This window comes from Nematostella vectensis, chromosome 4, assembly GCF_932526225.1.
Source record: "Nematostella vectensis chromosome 4, jaNemVect1.1, whole genome shotgun sequence".
Classification (NCBI taxonomy): domain Eukaryota; kingdom Metazoa; phylum Cnidaria; class Anthozoa; order Actiniaria; family Edwardsiidae; genus Nematostella; species Nematostella vectensis.
The window spans coordinates 3,907,309-3,928,294 of record NC_064037.1 but is presented as its reverse complement, the minus strand read 5'-3'; the positions used below and the strand labels follow the sequence as shown (position 1 = coordinate 3,928,294).

Genomic DNA, 20,986 nt, shown 5'->3' with positions numbered 1-20,986 from the left:
GGAGATTTGGTGCTCAACGCGGGATAGCGGGAGAAGGGGTCCAAAATCTTGAGACTCCCGCCTAATGCGAGAGAGTTGACAGGTATGCGGAATCAACACCTCGCAGTCATGAACAGAGAATTACGAAAAAGCAAAAATAGAAAAAAAATATATATCTTCTCTTATATGGCTCTCCAATTTGGGCCCCAATCAGAGTGAAAAACTTACTAGAATACAAAATTCTAAACGACTAATGAACTAGTTCTCTCAACACAATAAAACATCTGAATAGTAGCTATTGTAGAATTGATTTAGATATTAGTGAGCGCTCTTTCTCCACTCCACTTCCCATAATAAACAAGAATTCTCAAAAAATTTTACACGCTTTTTATTAAACAATACAGTATGAGAAGTCTGTTTCAAAAGCTTTTGAAAAAGTTTGTTATTTTAAAGTTGGTGACTTTAAGTGGCTGTTTCAAAATTTGATTTTGTTGCCACACCGCCGCCATATTGCTTTATGGATACCTACCGCTGACCAGTACCGCAGCCACTTGTACCCCCACATTGTATCCGCACATTTTTAAAGTATTTTACAATCGACGCTTTCTTTGTACATATAAGGTTCATTAGTGTTTTTGTGTTGCTTCCATTGTTCACCAATATAATTCGTTTATACCAGCCATATATTTGTCGTTTCAGTTTTATTTATATTACATTATCATAATCCCTGTGCGGAAAAGTCCTCACTTCTGCTGGCCTTGAAGTTACTTCGGGTTTATGCCTGTTTGGTCCGTTTTCCGTATTAATAATAAGAACTTGTGATATTTACCCGTCTCCTTGACTGGAATACTTTGGCAGCTTGGACTACCTGTGGTTTACGCCCTGTGTTCTTCTTTGTATCTTCTTGGGCAAGACATTTTAAAAGCGTGTGCGATCGCCAGCGATCTCAGATCATCCATGCATCATTAGAGGGTATTTATTGCCCAGGGCATTGCAGCGTTTTTGATAAAACTATTAAGTTTACTTTTAGACTCCATCCACGGGTTTATTCGCAGGGGATTTCGCTCGGGAGGAACCCTCAAACGGCTGAACTTTGGTGAGCTGACTCGAACGTTTTGACGAGCTCCACTGCCGTATATACTGGATAAAGTCGATCAGATAGAATATTGTAGCAACAAAGCCAAATACCTACAAAAAGATGAAATGTTTAATTCCTGTAATTCAGTCTTTGACTGAGGGACGTAACCAGAGAGGTGGCCCAGTCCAGCCCCCCCCCCCCTCCCTTCTAGCACACATCAAGGAAATTTAGCCAAAAATTGTCGTTTTTGACAAACACGGTCACTTCCACATAAGGAAACTAACATATTCGTTATTTGGAAAAAAAACTGCATAATTCTTGTCATTTTTTAAGGTTGCCGTACCGCAAGTGCTTCGTAAACTTTATGAATTGTAATCAAAGAGAAAAACAGTGACTGTGACCATCCCTGGTCAATGGAGAAAGTATCTGAAAAGAAACTAAGATTCCTCGGTACCAGTCCCTCAAAACAACAACGTTTTCTTCATATGCAAAATAATACAGTAAATGTATAAGACATCATCTAAAATACAGGAGAAAATGCCTTGAAAAAGGTCTTTTGGGCTCCCTCTTGTTAAAAATCCTGGCTACGCCGCTGTGACTGCCATAGAATCAGCAATTAACTAAATATTGCATTTTATTTATTTATTTTTTTCGTTTTAAAAAGCTCACGAATCGATATTATATTTTGCTAAATCTCAGTCCAGTTAGCGCTGTTGGGAGAGGCTGCGAAGCTGTTCTTCTTGTAAGCCGAACAAGGCGGTGCTGTAATGGTTGTTTATACTGGCACTATTCGTTCTCGTGTCTGTAAATGACTCACCGCCGCTATGTTTAGCTTGCTACACTTGACGCATTTCTCGCCACTTGTTGTGGCGCTGCTATAAGCGCTTTGTAAGTCCGCTGCTTGCACCGCCAGCAATGATGATAATACAAGCATCAAACAAGTGGCTGCGGCAGAATGGACACACATCTGTAAGAGAAGGGTACCCTGGGTCAGTGACATTTGCAAGTGGGTACCTAGCTTTACCTATATAATATTTTCAAGTGTGTACCAAGCTTTACCTATATAATATTTTCAAGTGTGTACCAAGCTTTACCTAAATAATATTTTCAAGTGTGTACCAAGCTTTACCTTTATGATATTTTCAAGTGTGTACCAAGCTTTACCTTTATAATATTTTCAAGTGTGTACCAAGCTTTACCTTTATAATATTTTCAAGTGTGTACCAAGCTTTACCTAAATAATATTTTCAAGTGTGTACCAAGCTTTACCTTTATGATATTTTCAAGTGTGTACCAAGCTTTACCTTTATAATATTTTCAAGTGAGTACCAAGCTTTACCTTTATAATATTTTCAAGTGTGTACCAAGCTTTACCTTTATAATATTTTCAAGTGTGTACCAAGCTTTACCTATATAATATTTTCAAGTGTGTACCAAGCTTTACCCTTATAATATTTTCAAGTGTGTACCAATCTTTACCTTTATAATATTTTCAAGTGTGTACCAAGCTTTACCTTTATAATATTTTCAAGTGTGTACCAAGCTTTACCTTTATAATATTTTCAAGTGTGTACCAAGCCTTACCTAGCCTATTTGCATGTGTAACAGGCTTTAGTTTACCGTAACATGTACCAAACTCCACCTTGATATTCGCAAGTGTGCACAAAGCTTTGCCTGTGTATTCACAAGTTTGTACCAAGCTTTACATTCACAAGTGTGTACCAGCCTTTACCTTTATATTCACAAGTTTGTACCAAGCTTTACCGTCATCTCTGTAAATATTGTAAGAAGTGTTATACGGGCTTTACCGTGATACCGTGATATGTTATAATCGATAACGCTTATCAGCCTTCTTACCGTCATATTCCATTTTTTAGCACACTTGACCATCTGTTGATGACAACTAAACAACAGCACTAGGAGCAGTGCGCATGTCATCAGACACAGACAAATACTGCTGACCAAAAAGGCTCTTGATGTTCGGGTTGTGTCGGGCACTAGCTGGTGGTAGTGCAGCAAGCCGGACACGGCCGCTATAAGGGATGCCTGCAATCCAAAAAACGAAATCTGTTAGTCTAGTGCCGTAGTTGTTGTGCTTATTACAAGGCGAGACGTCATCTTTTAGGCTAATAAGACTTTATCTAGAGGACAATTGAAAACGGCGGGCTATTTGTTGAATACACCAGCCTGTTGACCATCCGCAAAACATTCAAATGGAACAAAAACAAAAAACAAAGGGTTTTAGTGCCTAAAATAGGGAAGATAAAAATCAACTATTGGAAGAGGTTGAGCGTTACATCGATAATTGGTATGGGCGAGGTTTGTGTTATCTGATGAAGCGAAGCCGAGGCAGATAACACAAATCGAGTGTTTGTGTTATTCCCCTCCAATTCAATGCGACTTGGTTTGTTTGTAGAACACAAAGCGCCAATCATTAATTATTTTATTTGGCCGAAAGGCCTGCCTGGTTTGTGGCGGTTTAAGGATTTTTGGGATACTTAAAAGGTCGGAGGGTAAATTGGGATCATTATAACTAGGTGAAAAAAGTGTAAATTGGCTCAGTTTTAGCGGATATCAATAGTTTACTTAGATGCACACACATAATGATTACGTTTGGATTTTACATTTTCGAATATAGTTAGTTAAAAGAGCGGGACTATCCTAGTGCCCGTGTATCCTATCCCTTTTTTAACTAGTGAATGCTTGCAAAGCATTTACGAGTTATTGGAGGTGTCACTCGATCGTCGGACGGTTGGATGGATCATCCGTAAACTTTTAGTGGCCTTTCTGTGCTTTCGCGACACAGCAATTCTTAGATCTTCCTGTAAACTTCCGGTTAAAGCTTAGAACTATAAAAGAGCCTTGTAATCGACCTGTGACCGCTACGCTCATAACACGTTATAGCCATAAAGTATATATAAGCTAGTTTTTTTTTTCAGAAAAGTCTTCGATGTGGGTTGAGCGTGCGCATGCGCCTTCGTCACTGACGTCAATCGATCTTCTACGGTTCAGTCCAATTCAAGTTGTTAGTTTGCAAACAAAACAAGTAAAATGCTATCAAGCTTTTAATTCTCCTTGTTTTAGTACTTGAAGATTGGCGTCTCTGGGTTTTCGCGTTATTTGTTTAAATTTGTGTTGAAACAGCGATTTTGTGCTGAAAGAGCGGATAGCCAAAGCTACGACATTTAAAGTCAGATAAACACAAGGGAAAAGCCTCTGTTAGCAGGGCCTTTGTTTTCAGGGTAAAAAGAGAAAGCCTCTGTTTGCAGGTCAAGAAATATGGACTTTCATAAGTTGTTTTTTCCATAATTCTTTTTTTAGTACTAAATATCAAACAAAACTCGTTCAAACACTCTTATTCATCGAATAACGATTTTCCGCCTTTCTATATTTCATTTTATGACTCTAGCTTGATTAATTATGTCGGGTATTTAACTTTTGTTTCCGGAAAGAATAGGGCGAAATTTGACATGCTAGCAAAAGCAGTTCGAACGGTGAGATACCAATTAGGCTAAAAACTAATTTTTATTCAGGGGTTACTTCGGCAATGCCTCGGTGGTATAGTGGTTCTGTCGCTTGTCTAAGACGTCAGATACCGGAGGTTCGATCCCTACTTGTGGCATCTATTTTTTTATTAATTTTTAACTTTTTATGATAATAATAAATAATCATACTGTTTTTGGTGTTTCATCACATCGAAAAGAAAGGACACTTTTATGTACTCTCAGCATCTTGGTTGTGTTCATCCAATGTTCAAAATTCATCCTGTATATCTTCTAAGCACACACACAAAAATAACTAGAAAAACAAATTTGCATTCACGAGTTGGCTCACAGAGCCCTTTGATTTTTTTCTTTTTTCATGATATAGCGCGCATCCAAAATGACACAGACTGGCGGGGCATTTAGGATGCGCGCGCAACATCGTGAAAACGATCTATTCTCTGAATTGATGGCTTGGCAAAGAAGGAAAGACCACAATTAGAGCAATGGATATATACTAAGGTTAAAACAATGCCACTGACCAACTGTGCGAGCTTCATGATTCCACTAGATGACCGGAATAACTCCCTGTCAAAGGCCAGCTTCAACTTTTGCCACGGCTTAGGCATATCAAGTAAGTGCATGCGCAGAAAGTGCTTGGATTCAGCGCGCATACGTTGCTTTGTCGACTGATCTTCTTCTGCACACATGTGGGACGCTGGTAAACTAGGCCAGGTTACCAGAACCGGCCACAGGGAACCCGAGACAGGTGTATTTGCCAGCAAGCAGTGCTGGGGCTAAATCAGTAAATAGAAGGAACAATAAATATTAACGGTACGGCATTTATACGATAGAAAACTAAACGAGAACATTGATGGATATTGATTTTTCTGGAAAAGGCAAATATGAAAGTACTTTTTACGTTTCATTGGAAAAATTGAGTTACTAGCTACTTGAAAACTGTGAGGATCGTACTCTGATATGAATGAACGGAAACCTAGAAAAACGTCAAATTACGAGAAAAGTATTTGTAATCGCGAGAATTATACTGAATTGATTACTACACACCCTTACATTTCATTGCGGCTTTTTAAAAAGCTATGATTAAAACTACTTGTCTGAAAGGTGTCTATCATTAACTTAGCTTGTGTCACTCAAGGGAATCATCATACTCACCATTAGATGTTTCTAGAAAATGTGCCTTCATTTCAGCGGCTGCTTCAGGTTCTAAAACAGAGTTAGAAAGCTTGATTTGAACCATGCGTAACCATTCGATGTGCTGCTATCGCCCAACAATACTTTGAAACCTCCTGCTGTGTGGAATTAGAAATTGAAATTGTACCCAGACCTGAAAAACTGCCTTATTAAAAAAATGTCGGCAAGACCTCGTTCTAGCTGAAAAGGAAAATCTATACGAGGCCGATGCGATGTCTAAAAGAAATCAGTTTTAAATCTGTCTTGGTTTTATTAAGGGGAACATTTTGCCCGGGGTGAATTCGTTCTTTTTACATACTTTGCGGTATCTCTTTTTCCCCCTGCTTTTTTTAAGACTCTTGAATCGACTTGCTTGGCACTATTGTTTTGGTTTTATTTCATATTTATTTCAAAACATCATTATACAAAAATGGATCTGATTTATTATGTATGATAGATTTAATTTTAAAGTGATTCAAGTTTTTTTTATTTTATTTTGCAACTGATTTTTACCAATGCTACTAAAATCTTTTCCTGCGGTACTCGATCTTGTTGACTATATTATGGAATAGCAAGAGGTCTCTTGGGAATAGTCAAGAAGATCGGATCCAGTCTTTATAGGAATACGTAGCTTTTTTTCCAAATAAAAATAAGTTTAATTTCATCCATTAAAGGTGTCCAATTAAAGTGGCTGCTAAATGACACTATCCCCTATTCCGCCATGTTCCCCCTTATCTCGATTTTAGATCGCTAATACGATGTTAACAAGAAAAAAAACAATTCTAAGAGATCTCTGCTGTTTTATTCTGCACTGAAAAGTATGAACCTGAACTAGACAGTAGCTGAATGAAAAATAAAATTCAACCCGGAATAAGAAACGCGAAACGTTTAGAACCCCATAGGCAATCATTGGAGGTCTTTACCAATTAATTGATGGCGTATCTCTTATTTTGTCAAAATAATTTATTCTCTACTTTTTAAGTTTAAAGTGGCTTCAAATATAACTCCCAGTCTCCTTTATTTAAAATATGGGCCCGTTAAGTAAATAAAAATAAAATAAATGCAAAAGGTGGAATTCTCATTATTGAATCAATTCAAATAGTCGAGGATATTCTTACCGGCATTGCTGACTGGCATTTCACTTGATTGTATGAGTCCAGTGACAGATCCGAGAGCATTTAGACGTCTTGTTGTTAACAATTTTTACAATCTTCGGACGAAATGTAATGTCGCTTTGCTTATCTTCGTTTATTAGATTACAACTATAAATTCTAAGGCGAGAAATGTGTGTTTCGACCGTCTTTTAAGTAGTATTCCGGTAACTTACACCAAACTAAGCGAATACTTCTTCACTTTGTCATGGTTGAAGATTATTGCTCTTCAGGGAAGCTCACAAAGATGCCGTTTTGCGCAAGGAGTGAGGGTTAGTGACCGGAGCAACGCTTCAAAATGATTAGCATACCGAAAACAGCTGTCGCAAAACTCTTTCTTAAGTTGGAATGTTTAGCCAGGATTCCATGGTAGCCGAGTTATTATGAGTTATCTCAACAAAGCAAAAAAAAAAAACGCTTATTTTTAATGGTTATTTGAATGGTTCTCGAGCCGTACCTAGCGACAATTCCAGATGTAGAGATACACACCTATTTTAAATAAGAACGTCTAATTTTCATTTTAGCCTGGGTCTTATTTTTGGGACATTTTAAGACTAGTGCATATGAATATAATACCCAATGAATTATTAGGAAGAGAATTACACAAATGATCAATAGCAATAATATCTCAGGTTCTTATAAACACAATTTGATTCTGCATTTTAGAACGCAACTAACAAAACAATTTTTCCTCTCATCTGAGCCTCGGCGTGTTCTTAGTATGTTCTTAACATTTGTTGAAATCTCAGGCTGGACGTTCTTATAAAAAAGTTCTTATAAAAAAAAGTGTATTCTCTTTTATTTTCTCATCAAGCACGGGTTATAATTTCGTAAAAAGGTCATGTCAAGAGGTATATCTTAAGTTATTCGATAAAATGTTTTTAATATTGGCGATGATTTTCAAATTGCTCCGCGCAATAATGCACTTTTGAATTATTTAGTCATCAAATGTTGTCGACTGAAAAACGAAACCCAATATAGCGAGTTCAAAACGAAAACGTATAAACGCTTCGTAAGAAAAAGACACTTTGCATTCTTTCTATCGAGCGAGCGACTACACTGCTCTCACATGCGTTACGTATGGCTAATATAATTGTGTAACAACGACAGAGACGAGATGTGGGGACGGTACCGGGTAACTTGATCGCTGTTACAATCGCTACTTTACACAGTGTACAAGTAAATTTTAAAGATGATCCTGGGGTATCTTACCGCACCGCACCCCTTTTGTATGCTCTCTAATGACGGCAAGTCCAAACAAGAGACCTTCACTGACAACCCGAAAAGCGTTTAGTTTCGTTTGGATAAGGTTCTCAACCAATGGGTGTTGGAAGGACGACCTTCCAACGCAGGCATGCCAGTGGGTTACCCTTGGACTTGCCGTGACCTACATAATGATTATACGATTATTGTTGACTTCGGAGGTAACGCACTACATACTTGCTGTGCTAGTGCGCATGACAATCTTCATGCGTGACCACAATAATTGACAACATTCCAATTTTGCACTTGCTTCCTTAGTACTAAACCTGGCTATTCCAGAATTTCACTAGACCTAGACGATACCTAGAGTTACCTGCTCCCGAAGTCAGAACTAACTTTTTACCGGTGGTTGATAAATACGGAACGGGAATAGGCGCTCGATTTACGATTCACGAGTATCTTGAAAACAATATGGACCCGCCTACGATTGGGGAGGGGCCAATTCCCGTTGACTCATAACTAAACAAAACGCATCATTAACTCTCGGCATAAGTTGGCGGTAAATTGACTAAAATGCATAAGTTATTAAAATAGCGAAACCCATCACCTAGTATTAATTTCCCGCGTGGCAAGTAGTAGCGTAGTCCCGACAACCTGCGATATTTTCCCGCGTGGCAAGCAGTAGCGTAGCCCAGACTCCAAGCAATAATTTCCCGCGTGGCAAGCAGTAGCGTAGCCCCGACAACCTGCGATATTTTCCCGCGTGATAATTGACAGCATTCCGGACATTTTTTACACTTGTTACGACTTACATTTTTACTAACTGCAGGGTTTGAGTTCTGCTTGGAGTAAACCCGACGAGATCGGATTTAGCTTCCTGCTATCAAATTGATTAATCCGAACAAGACCAGAGTTGGTGGTCAAAACTTTACTCTCACTTATCTCGGGTCAAAAGGCAGGGCCATAGCAGGGGGTAGTGCATTTGCACGTGCCTCCCCTCCCTCCCAAATATGTTAAAAAATAATAAGGAAATGACCAGTAGGGGGGCTGCGCCCCACAACTTTCTTGATGATTCTGTACCGTCCCCCCCCCAATATTTCGAGGCCTGCTACGGCTCTGAAAGGTCAAGCAATTCCTCTAGCTATACCATGGTGATGTTGGCTGGGTTAACTCTTTTCGGTCCATGTGATGTTGACTATCTAGTTTTTCTGTAGCTTGTCTGTAGTCTTTCTAGTGGTTATGTTGGTTTGGTTAACTCTTCTTCTGGGTCAATGGTAAATGTTGGTTTGGCTAACTCTTCTCAGGGTCCATGGTGATGTTGGTTAAGTAAACTTTTCTTCTGTGTTAATGGTCATGTTTGGTAAAGTTAACTCTTCTTCTGGGTCAATGGTGATGTTTGTTAACTCTTCTTCTGGGTCCATAGTGGTGTTGGTTAAGTTAACTCTTCTTCTTGGTCAATGGTGATGTGGGTTAAGTTTACACTTCTTCTGGGTCCATAGTGATGTTGGTTAAGTTAACTCTTCTTCTGGATCAATGGTGATGTTGGTTAAGTTAACTCTTCTTCTGCGTCCAAAGTGATGTTGGTTAAGTTAACTCTTCTTCTGGGTCCATAGTGGTGTTGGATAAGTTAACTCTTCTTCTGGGTCATCGGTGATGTTGGTTAGGCTAACTCTTCTCCTGGGTCCATAGTGATGTTGGTTAAGTTAACTTTTCTTCTGGGTCATCGGTGATGTTAAGTTAACTCTTCTTCTGGGTCCATAGTGGTGTTGTTTAAGTTAACTCTTCTTCTGGGTCAATGGTGAAGTTGGTTAAGTAACACTTCTTCTGGGTCCATATGGTGATGTTCGTCAGGCTAACTCTTCTTCTGGGTTCGTGGTGATGTTGGTTAAGTTAACTTTTCTTCTTGGTTAACTCTTCTTCTGGGTCAATGGTGATGTGGTTTAATTTAACTCTTCTTCTGGGTCAATGGTGGTGTGGGTTAATTTAACTCTTCTTCTGGGTCAATGGTGATGTGGTTTAATTTAACTCTTCTTCTGGGTCAATGGTGATGTGGGTTAATTTAACTCTTCGTCTGGGTCAATGGTAATGTGGGTTAATTTAACTCTTCGTCTGGGTCAATGGTGATGTGGGTTAATTTAACTCTTCTTCTGGGTCAATGGTGTTGTGGGTTAATTTAACTCTTCTTCTGGGTCAATGGTGGTGTGGGTTAATTTAACTCTTCTTCTGGGTCAATGGTGATGTGGGTTAATTTAACTCTTCTTCTGGGTCAATGGTGATGTGGGTTAATTTAACTCTTCTTCTGGGTCAATGGTGATGTGGGTTAATTTAACTCTTCTTCTGGGTCAATGGTGATGTGGGTTAATTTAACTCTTCTTTTGGGTCAATGGTGATGTGGGTTAATTTAACTCTTCTTCTGGGTCAATGGTGATGTGGGTTAATTTAACTCTTCTTCTGGGTCAATGGTGATGTGGGTTAATTTAACTCTTCTTTTGGGTCAATGGTGATGTGGGTTAATTTAACTCTTCTTCTGGGTCATCGGTGATGTTGGTTAGGCTAACTCTTCTCCTGGGTCCATAGTGATGTTGGTTAAGTTAACTTTTCTTCTGGGTCATCGGTGATGTTAAGTTAACTCTTCTTCTGGGTCCATAGTGGTGTTGTTTAAGTTAACTCTTCTTCTGGGTCAATGGTGAAGTTGGTTAAGTAACACTTCTTCTGGGTCCATATGGTGATGTTCGTCAGGCTAACTCTTCTTCTGGGTTCGTGGTGATGTTGGTTAAGTTAACTTTTCTTCTTGGTTAACTCTTCTTCTGGGTCAATGGTGATGTGGTTTAATTTAACTCTTCTTCTGGGTCAATGGTGGTGTGGGTTAATTTAACTCTTCTTCTGGGTCAATGGTGATGTGGTTTAATTTAACTCTTCTTCTGGGTCAATGGTGATGTGGGTTAATTTAACTCTTCGTCTGGGTCAATGGTAATGTGGGTTAATTTAACTCTTCGTCTGGGTCAATGGTGATGTGGGTTAATTTAACTCTTCTTCTGGGTCAATGGTGTTGTGGGTTAATTTAACTCTTCTTCTGGGTCAATGGTGGTGTGGGTTAATTTAACTCTTCTTCTGGGTCAATGGTGATGTGGGTTAATTTAACTCTTCTTCTGGGTCAATGGTGATGTGGGTTAATTTAACTCTTCTTCTGGGTCAATGGTGATGTGGGTTAATTTAACTCTTCTTCTGGGTCAATGGTGATGTGGGTTAATTTAACTCTTCTTTTGGGTCAATGGTGATGTGGGTTAATTTAACTCTTCTTCTGGGTCAATGGTGATGTGGGTTAATTTAACTCTTCTTCTGGATCAATGGTGATGTGGGTTAATTCAACTCTTCTTCTGGGTCAACGGTGATGTGGGTTAATTTAACTCTTCTTCTGGGTCAATGGTGATGTGGTTTAATTACTCTTCTTCTGGGTCGATGTTTTTCTGCACTTGCCTGACAAACGTCATATAACTAGTGAACTTCTCGATTATTTGTTTTGGTTCCCAGTCCCCCTCAAAGAGCCTCCTATCCCAGTCATCACAGTGGAGATGTATATCCGTCTGAAATAAACGCATTTGATATGGTCAGATGAAAGTTTAGTTAAGTGTGCTGCACGAATAACTGAAACAGGACCGATCTGATCTGCTCACACCTATTACAAATAAGGTTGCACTCGAGAATCCATTTATCGTAACCCGCGGTGGTCCATGAATACCGTATAAACGGCTGAATTCTTTTATGTGAAAGCCATTTGAATAATCATAAAAGGATGAACAGGAAATCTACAGCTTTTGAAACCTGAATTTGTATTTTACTTACGCTTATTTGCTTATTTACTTGACACCCATGAAGCACTGCGGATACACAGATTCTCCGAGTGAGACCTCATTTGAAAAGGTGTATAAGTCATTAAGGCATAAAGAAAATCCAAGGCCCGGGCCCGATGTCCCCGTCAAACAGTATTTTATTATTGACAAAATAGAGCTTATTGCTGCTTATGGCTGCCTGGGTATTACCTCAGGGTCTTGATGGGTATTTAAGGGATCCATGAATGGGTAAAATTATAGAAGAGTAACAGGTAATCAAATTAAGATCGGGACACGCGTTTGACGTTTTTTAGTAGGGTATGGGAACTAGCTGCGTCCTCCTATTCCAATGTATCAGCGAATAGTAGAGCATTAACGTCGTGGACATCTACCAACAACAAAATCCCAATTTTCAACGATTTTTGGTTTTACTTTTATATCCTTACATTGACTGGCAAACTTGCTCGTAAAACCTGGAAAGCACAGAGGATATGTGTTTTTCATCTTTATTTTACCTTTTTACGACTTGGGATATCGCTTGAATTGGATTCTTCAAGTTTCACTGCCTCCTCTTTAGAAAACATCAGTGTAAACGTATCTTTTCCTATATTATATGAGTACTCAAAACGTTTACATCGGCGGAAATAGTCTAGATCAAAGCGTTCTGGAAGGGGTACATCTGGTGATAGCTGAAGCTGCCCCTCACTTAGCACCAGAGCTTCCCGCAGATATTCCAACAAGACATTCTCCTCCTCCAGCTCAGAGCTAGTTCTTTGGCTTTGCAGAATTTTTGAATCTATGTAAAAAAAAAAAAAAAAAATGAGAATGGCGGAAGAGAGCGAGAGGGAAGGAAATGGAAAGACTAAAATAGAAAAAGTACCAGGCATTTAAAGAAGGCCAATCATGTCGCTATTTTATCCTCCCGCACAATACCGAGTAACTCAAAGAATCCATTTCCATCGGTTAATTCGAGCAAGTGACTGAGAGACTTTCAATCAAATATCATTGATAAAGTATCAGATTTCAATCGTGGATGGTTATTTTGAAGTTTTCTTGCGAATGAACCGCTGTATTTCCAATTGTAAACAATAAAAAGGGAGTAGTTGATAGACATTCTTTAAGGCAAAGTTTGTACAGTTTACTCTTACTTTTTCTGAGAGTCAGTCGGCAGTCAAACTGGCGTGAAGGCATCATAATAGTCAATTTGAGTTCATCGGTAGGAGGCTTGCACAAGTAAATGTTGACGTTGTCATTGAGTCTCTCGTGTCTAAGGACTCCTTTCATCTGAACAGGAGACTCTTTAAAGAAATCGCCCTCTTCTTTGATGAATGCCTAAAACAATTGTAAGATGATCCCACATTATACAATAATACCCACCAATATACGAAGATAGTAAATCCTGCTGTGTGTCGTCCAAACTCGCGTTACCAAAATTTATTTTTATGCCCGCTAGATCTTTTCCATATTACTGCAGTCGATCGCACACGATCGCAATTAATCTGATCGTACGATCGCATTTCGATCACAAAGTGGTACTCGATCTCACACGATCGCAGGGTGAGTTTCATATAATCGTACGTACATGATCCCCGGCCATCAAGCCAAGTATAGGCGTGGTGGAGCAGTTATACAATGGGTTTAACGGGGCCCAAAAACTGTGCATGTGTAACGCCACACATCATCCAACTCGATGTTTTACTGAAACTTATAATCCATATTTCTACTAATAGATATACATACTCCAAGAAGATGGTCTTTATTGTCCATAATTTGTATTACCTTCATTCGTATCCGTCTGCAACCATTCTCACGATTCGATGGTGTGAAGAATGAGAAGTCATATCGGATGTTGGCAGGTTTGCATGTTGTTTCATCCTTGAAATTTCCAATGAGCTGCTCAACCTGTTCATCGGTGAGGCCTTCTGCGAAATCTACCTTCCATGTGCCCTTATCTGCTGAATGTTGGGAGCCTTGAAGTATGTTTGACTGCAGCTGTTTCAAATTGTAATGCTCATGGTCATCTCCTGTGACAAATACAAATTCATATATTTTTTTCTATTTAACCCAGCTTTCATTCAAAGATATTATACTTTTATTTTTCTCGTGCGCCATAAATATACGCAAATGATAAAAGTTTTTTCACGGTATTCAAAGTCAGCGGAGTCGGGTGTCCATAATAATCAATAAGCAGTTTAGTATTAGAGGGAGGGCAGACAATCCTCTCTCCCCCCCCCCCCTCCCCCACCATCATTAATTGTGCGAAATGTCTAATCAAATGACAGAAACTATACCGCAACTGTGGGCTAGAATTAGATCCAAAGCAGAAAACGGCCTTGCTAATTCACTGGACTGAGAATAATGCACTTAACAAAAATATTACAAGGTTTTTTTTATTTCATTTAAAATTCTGTCATCTCATCTCATCTTTGCAGGGTTCATAAACAAGCTCTACAACTTTTCCACAAAATATTATTCATACACCACTTTTTCTGAATGTATTCTTACCTTCATCAATACCCTTGATATAGGCATGGCCGAAATGGGACCACATGTCGATTTCAAACTCATCCTTTGAAGGGTGCAAAAGTTCAAGTCTGCTAAGTACAAGGTTGTTAAGATGCTCCTGGGAAAGATAAAAATTCAAAATGTTCAAAATATCCTCAATTGGCTGCACAGATGAAAAAACATGAATATAATGTATTAGCTTCCTGCTCTTACAGTAATTGTATAAAGAAACTCACTGGTAATTCATTCATTTCATTACTAGAAGACATATCATCATCAGGTAAAACTACTTTGTAGAATGCTCCGCTCCATCCTGGGAAAGGTGTAGCCACTGACTCAAGCTCAAACTCACTTTCTTTACTTCCATCAACAACACAATATTTTTCATTCATATATGTCCCATGAGGTTGTAGCATTATAGATTTTACTTTTCGTCGCGCATGATGTTCCTGTGCGGTGGTCACACCGTTGATACAAAGGATATTTTCCTTATTGTAATACATATCTGTTTTCGTTTTTTGCTTTAAGTCCTTAATCCTTTGTCCATGTTTCCCAATTACATGTCTAGCAAGATGTTCTGGAATAAAAACACATGTGCCACTACTAACTGAAGTTAGTAATTTATTAATAAGATCCTTCGCTTTGCTCTTCTGTTCTTGGGTTCCCCTTATATAAGCTTTGTCTTCTTTTATTTGTATTCTTGCTCCAGATTGGCTGCGTATTGAATTTATACTTCTTCCTCCTTCCCCAATGACCCTACTAGTCTTTGCTCCCAATGGAATAACCTCAGGCTGCTGGATAGATTCCTGTTAATGAAAAAAAAGTATTTATATAATATTAAAATGTTAACCAAATATAGCCTTTGAAGAAAACACACTGCTATAATGGTCAGTAGTACCCCCCACACTTCCAAATTTTTTTTGCAGACTCATCCCTCACCCTCCCCCAACCGACCCCCTGTCAGTCAAAACTTTTGGAGGAATTGTATGGGAGCTAATATGGGAGCCAAAATTCACAAATGATCTTCCGTCATTGTGCCTCGCCCACATTCACAAAATCCTGCACCTGCCCCTGCTACACCGTTATAAATTGTGGTGCATTCCTGATTGCATTGGTGACTAGCCAACAAGTTTTACCCATCAATTCAGCTTCTCAACAAAAATATAGGTGAAAAAATATATTCCTTTACTATATACTTACTACTATGTCTTCAATCATGCGTTTTGCTTTCTGAACATCAGTTCTTGAACCTTGAAGAATTATGCAACCATGCCTACTTTTATCAATAATGGGTCTGACTCTTGTTTTGTGCTTTATTTCTTCTAACATCCTACCCTTTTTGCCAATAACCATACCCATGGCGTGCTCAGGGATGAAAATTTCCCTAGTAAAAAAGTCTCTTTGAGCCATCTGAAATTAAAGTGCATTTAGTCAGAAAAATGTAACTCTCAAATGAACATTCAGCTTAACCAGGGAGTTAAGCTCCCCGGCTTAAGGTCTCAGTAAAGATAAACGACGTGTCAGTGGAAAAAAAATATTTAAAAAAGATATTTATAAAAATATTTATAAAATTGCATATAAATAAAAGATAAAAGATTGAATTATCTCCTGCAAGTTTTATTTTTGCAATAGCTAATTTCGTGTTTAAGTTTTGAGGCCTCAAACTCAAAAGTACGGAGTTTACTCTAGAGCGTAATGCACTTTCGCGTTATTGCGCATGCACTTGCACGTAATTGCATCTCAATGACAGATAGATGATCGACCAAAGTGTGTGAGGACTTTTTGTTATTTGACACTGTCAACAAAATATCACGAATCAAAGTTGGAACTCTCATTTTTGGCAAAATTTGGACACAAAAGTGATATAAAAGAGATCTTCAGTCGAAAATCGAAAATTCCTCACACACTTTATGATATGGCATAATTATCTATCATACCGAAAATTTGAAGGCGATATCTTAAAACCCGTCACGAAGTTACGCCCGACAAGCTCGAGTTCTCACCTTAATATAATACGTTAGAAAAGTCAGATTTGGCGTGAATTCACAGTCAACAGGTCACGGGATATAGCAAAGGCCCATTTTAGCCGTTTAGAATGAGATATATGGGAAAAAAATTGTTTGCAAAAATAAAGTTTAAGAACTATTGATACAGGTTTTGCAAAAACCACAAAAACAAACAGTGGTGTCAAATGTACCTTTACCAAGACCTTAACATACTTGTACATTGTCCCCTTCCCCCGTCTCAAATGGACATGTTCGGCTGTAAGGCCGCTTGACTGTAAGGCCACAGGAACCCCAAGCTCACTGTGTGTATGAATAAATTATAGTGGTTCACATTTTACGTTGTGTCATGGTTTACAGTAAACATATGGGATTGAAATAAGGGATTGAAATAAGCCGTTCTCTTTACTATGAAATAAAATAGTAAAATATTCTGATCTGACAATGGAGTCTTAAATATGGTCTGGGTGAATTTTTTAGCCATTTGGGCCGGCATTTCGAGATTTACGTTATTCTGTTTCCCCTTGTACACAAGAGAGAGAAAGGTTGCACACTTTCGCCTCTCGGCTGCCGTAAAAACAGAAGTAATTCGCTTCTAGCAGAAAAATGTAATGCTTAAAATGCTGGCCCAAAAAAATGCATAAAATCTTCCAATTCTCAATATATCATATATAAGCTCAAGATTCCGCATACATTTACAAGGAGCTCCTCTGACCAAAAGCTTAATTCCAAATTTTAAAGAAATTTAAAAGATTTAATATCTAAATTTAGAAAATTTAGATATTAGGGGAGGTTCATTTATTATCCCGAGGGGGGGGGGGTCGTGAGGATTTTGATAAAAGTAAGGGATAAAATTAGTTGACCCCTCCTTCAGGAGGAAAGCTGAATCACCCCTCTCAATAAAACGCTCAAAATACAACACAAGGGAGAGAGATCAGCAAACACAGCTCACTGCCCTTAGCAGTGTAAACAATTTTGGAATCAATTTGGTTTCAGGAAAGACAGCATTTAGGAGAGCTGTGGTGATTCATTAGAAAATTATTTTCTCATCCAGGCAAAGCAGAAAAAATCATCATGAATCCACCTGCTTGCAAATATCCATAAGCAAAGCACTCAATTATGCCTCAAAAGACTTCATGATGTCCTGAGACACTCTCCTAATATGCTCATAGCTGTATTTTTGATGAAAAATACAAGCAACCATCAACTTTGCTGGCTTCAGCACACTGACAAGGGATTAAAAGTGGGGACCACAAAGCACTGTTGGAAAGCTTGGATACCGCTGACTAGGTGCAGCTGTGTTTGACAGGCTGTATAAAACTCAGAATAGGGGGGAGGTATCTGTTTTCAGTCTGTTTTTTGTAAATTCAGCTCAAAAATAGCCAGGAGTCAATGGGTTATAACATAAGGAACCTCTATGCAAAAATTCAAGCTTAACTTTTTTCTTTGCTCTATCTCATGCTACACTTCGAGATACAGCAGTCAACAGCAAAAATGCTCCAAAAGTAGCGTGAATTTGGCAAATTGGTGAGGAGACACATCATTAATTGAAAGCCAAGGTTTGTTTTCAAGTGTTTTGGTGTTTTATTGAGGATTAGTTGTTACTTTAGGATATTATCTGAGGGGGTTTTGAGTTGGTCAATCGAGTCCATAATTGTGCTTGGTTCCCAGCCTTAGTGGTTTTGGTGCACCCATCCATCCCAGTCAGTGAATGAGCAGTGCAAGACGTAACCAACAGTAGCTGGAAACCAAGCCTAGTTGCGCAATCTAGGTACCAGAGGCTCGAGTTGCACTCGTTTACCGACAAGCCAAGCTAAGCCTCTGTGATAGCTTGGGTTTCATATGAAAGATTTTAGTGCTTAGTGACTTAGGAGCCGCCAGATACCCAGGGTATTGACTTCCCAGCCTTTACTAGATTTAACGTAAGTATAATAATGATTTATAGAAAAATGCTTACCCTTGCCATTTTTAGTTTTGTTTCGCCTTCGGTTCACCGATTTCCGGGAACGGCACACAGGTAGCCCAACCATCTGAAATATCCTACCACAGGCATACCGTAACTTTTAGTTACTTTCAATTCTATTTCTATTCTTTTTTCCCCGAAAGCCTCAAAAGAGCTGCATAGAGTGGGGATTTACAATCCCCAAAACAATAGCATTACTGCCAATGCAGACGCGGCGGATGAGTTGTCCCAAAAGTGGGGGGGAGGCATGTTAGTTCCAAAGTTTCAAGGAGGGGGCCTGGGTTTGACACAGAGTACCACTAATGAATACATAGAGTCTAATAAGACTATTCATAATATACAGTTGTAGAATATCATCTTTTATCGCGAGAATTATACTGAATTGATTACTACACACCCTTACATTTCATTGCGGCTTTTTAAAAAGCTTTGATTAAAACTACTTGTCTGAAAGGTGTCTATCATTAACTTAGCTTGTGTCACTCAAGGGAATCATCATACTCACCAATAGATGTTTCTAGAAAATGTGCCTTCATTTCAGCGGCTGCTTCAGGTTCTAAAACAGAGTTAGAAAGCTTGATTTGAACCATGCGTAACCATTCGATGTGCTGCTATCGCCCAACAATACTTTGAAACCTCCTGCTGTGTGGAATTAGAAATTGAAATTGTACCCAGACCTGAAAAACTGCCTTATTAAAAAAATGTCGGCAAGACCTCGTTCTAGCTGAAAAGGAAAATCTATACGAGGCCGATGCGATGTCTAAAAGAAATCAGTTTTTAATTCTGTCTTGGTTTTATTAAGGGGAACATTTTGCCCGGGGTGAATTCGTTCTTTTTACATACTTTGCGGTATCTCTTTTTTCCCCTGCTTTTTTTTAAGACTCTTGAATCGACTTGCTTGGCACTATTGTTTTGGTTTTATTTCATATTTATTTCAAATCATCATTATACAAAAATGGATCTGATTTATTATGTATGATAGATTTAATTTTAAAGTGATTCAAGTTTTTTTTTATTTTATTTTGCAACTGATTTTTACCAATGCTACTAAAATCTTTTCCTGCGGTACTCGATCTTGTTGACTATATTATGGAATAGCAAGAGGTCTCTTGGGAATAGTCAAGAAGATCGGATCCAGTCTTTATAGGAATACGTAGCTTTTTTTCCAAATAAAAATAAGTTTAATTTCATCCATTAAAGGTGTCCAATTAAAGTGGCTGGTAAATGACACTATCCCCTATTCCGCCATGTTCCCCCTTATCTCGATTTTAGATCGCTAATACGATGTTAACAAGAAAAAAAACAATTCTAAGAGATCTCTGCTGTTTTATTCTGCACTGAAAAGTATGAACCTGAACTAGACAGTAGCTGAATGAAAAATAAAATTCAACCCGGAATAAGAAACGCGAAACGTTTAGAACTTCATAGGCAATCATTGGAGGTCTTTACCAATTAATTGATGGCGTATCTCTTATTTTGTCAAAATAATTTATTCTCTACTTTTTAAGTTTAAAGTGGCTTCAAATATAACTCCCAGTCTCCTTTATTTAAAATATGGGCCCGTTAAGTAAATAAAAATAAAATAAATGCAAAAGGTGGAATTCTCATTATTGAATCAATTCAAATAGTCGAGGATATTCTTACCGGCATTGCTGACTGGCATTTCACTTGATTGTATGAGTCCAGTGACAGATCCGAGAGCATTTAGACGTCTTGTTGTTAACAATTTTTACAATCTTCGGACGAAATGTAATGTCGCTTTGCTTATCTTCGTTTATTAGATTACAACTATAAATTCTAAGGCGAGAAATGTGTGTTTCGACCGTCTTTTAAGTAGTATTCCGGTAACTTACACCAAACTAAGCGAATACTTCTTCACTTTGTCATGGTTGAAGATTATTGCTCTTCAGGGAAGCTCACAAAGATGCCGTTTTGCGCAAGGAGTGAGGGTTAGTGACCGGAGCAACGCTTCAAAATGATTAGCATACCGAAAACAGCTGTCGCAAAACTCTTTCTTAAGTTGGAATGTTTAGCCAGGATTCCATGGTAGCCGAGTTATTATGAGTTATCTCAACAAAGCAAAAAAAAAACGCTTATTTTTAATGGTTATTTGAATGGTTCTCGAGCCGTACCTAGCGACAATTCCAGATGTAGAGATACACACCTATTTTAAATAAGAACGTCTAATTTTCATTTTAGCCTGGGTCTTATTTTTGGGACATTTTAAGACTAGTGCATATGAATATAATACCCAATGAATTATTAGGAAGAGAATTACACAAATGATCAATAGCAATAATATCTCAGGTTCTTATAAACACAATTTGATTCTGCATTTTAGAACGCAACTAACAAAACAATTTTTCCTCTCATCTGAGCCTCGGCGTGTTCTTAGTATGTTCTTAACATTTGTTGAAATCTCAGGCTGGACGTTCTTATAAAAAAGTTCTTATAAAAAAAGTGTATTCTCTTTTATTTTCTCATCAAGCACGGGTTATAATTTCGTAAAAAGGTCATGTCAAGAGGTATATCTTAAGTTATTCGATAAAATGTTTTTAATATTGGCGATGATTTTCAAATTGCTCCGCGCAATAATGC

At 38.3% G+C, this 20,986-nt stretch overlaps 2 protein-coding genes across 4 annotated transcripts; both read right to left on the bottom strand.

Moving 5' to 3' along the window:
• Positions 1–351: 351 nt before the first annotated feature.
• On the bottom strand, positions 352–7,858 carry LOC116618632. Its single transcript, XM_032382561.2, has 6 exons — positions 6,852–7,858; positions 5,716–5,766; positions 5,082–5,336; positions 2,915–3,103; positions 1,875–2,024; positions 352–1,167 (listed from the first exon to the last, which is right to left on the bottom strand). The coding sequence occupies exons 2-6, from the start codon at positions 5,716–5,718 to the stop codon at positions 1,006–1,008; spliced, it is 759 nt and encodes a 252-aa protein (XP_032238452.2). The 5' UTR covers positions 5,719–5,766; positions 6,852–7,858; the 3' UTR covers positions 352–1,005.
• A 144-nt stretch (positions 7,859–8,002) lies between these two features.
• LOC5513104 lies at positions 8,003–20,448 on the bottom strand. 3 transcript variants are annotated; one of them, XM_048726188.1, is made up of 10 exons: positions 20,033–20,448; positions 18,894–18,944; positions 18,383–18,465; positions 15,623–15,832; positions 14,659–15,228; positions 14,423–14,540; positions 13,697–13,941; positions 13,066–13,249; positions 12,433–12,713; positions 8,003–11,671 (listed from the first exon to the last, which is right to left on the bottom strand). In XM_048726188.1, exons 3-10 carry the CDS (start codon positions 18,389–18,391, stop codon positions 11,528–11,530), a joined length of 1,761 nt encoding a protein of 586 aa, XP_048582145.1. In that variant the 5' UTR covers positions 18,392–18,465; positions 18,894–18,944; positions 20,033–20,448; the 3' UTR covers positions 8,003–11,527. The 3 variants fall into 3 exon arrangements, with proteins under 3 accessions (XP_048582145.1, XP_048582144.1, XP_048582146.1); XM_048726187.1 differs by lacking the exons at positions 18,894–18,944; positions 20,033–20,448 and adding an exon at positions 16,620–16,728; XM_048726189.1 differs by lacking the exons at positions 18,894–18,944; positions 20,033–20,448 and adding an exon at positions 16,642–16,728.
• Between the last annotated feature and the right edge of the window lie 538 nt (positions 20,449–20,986).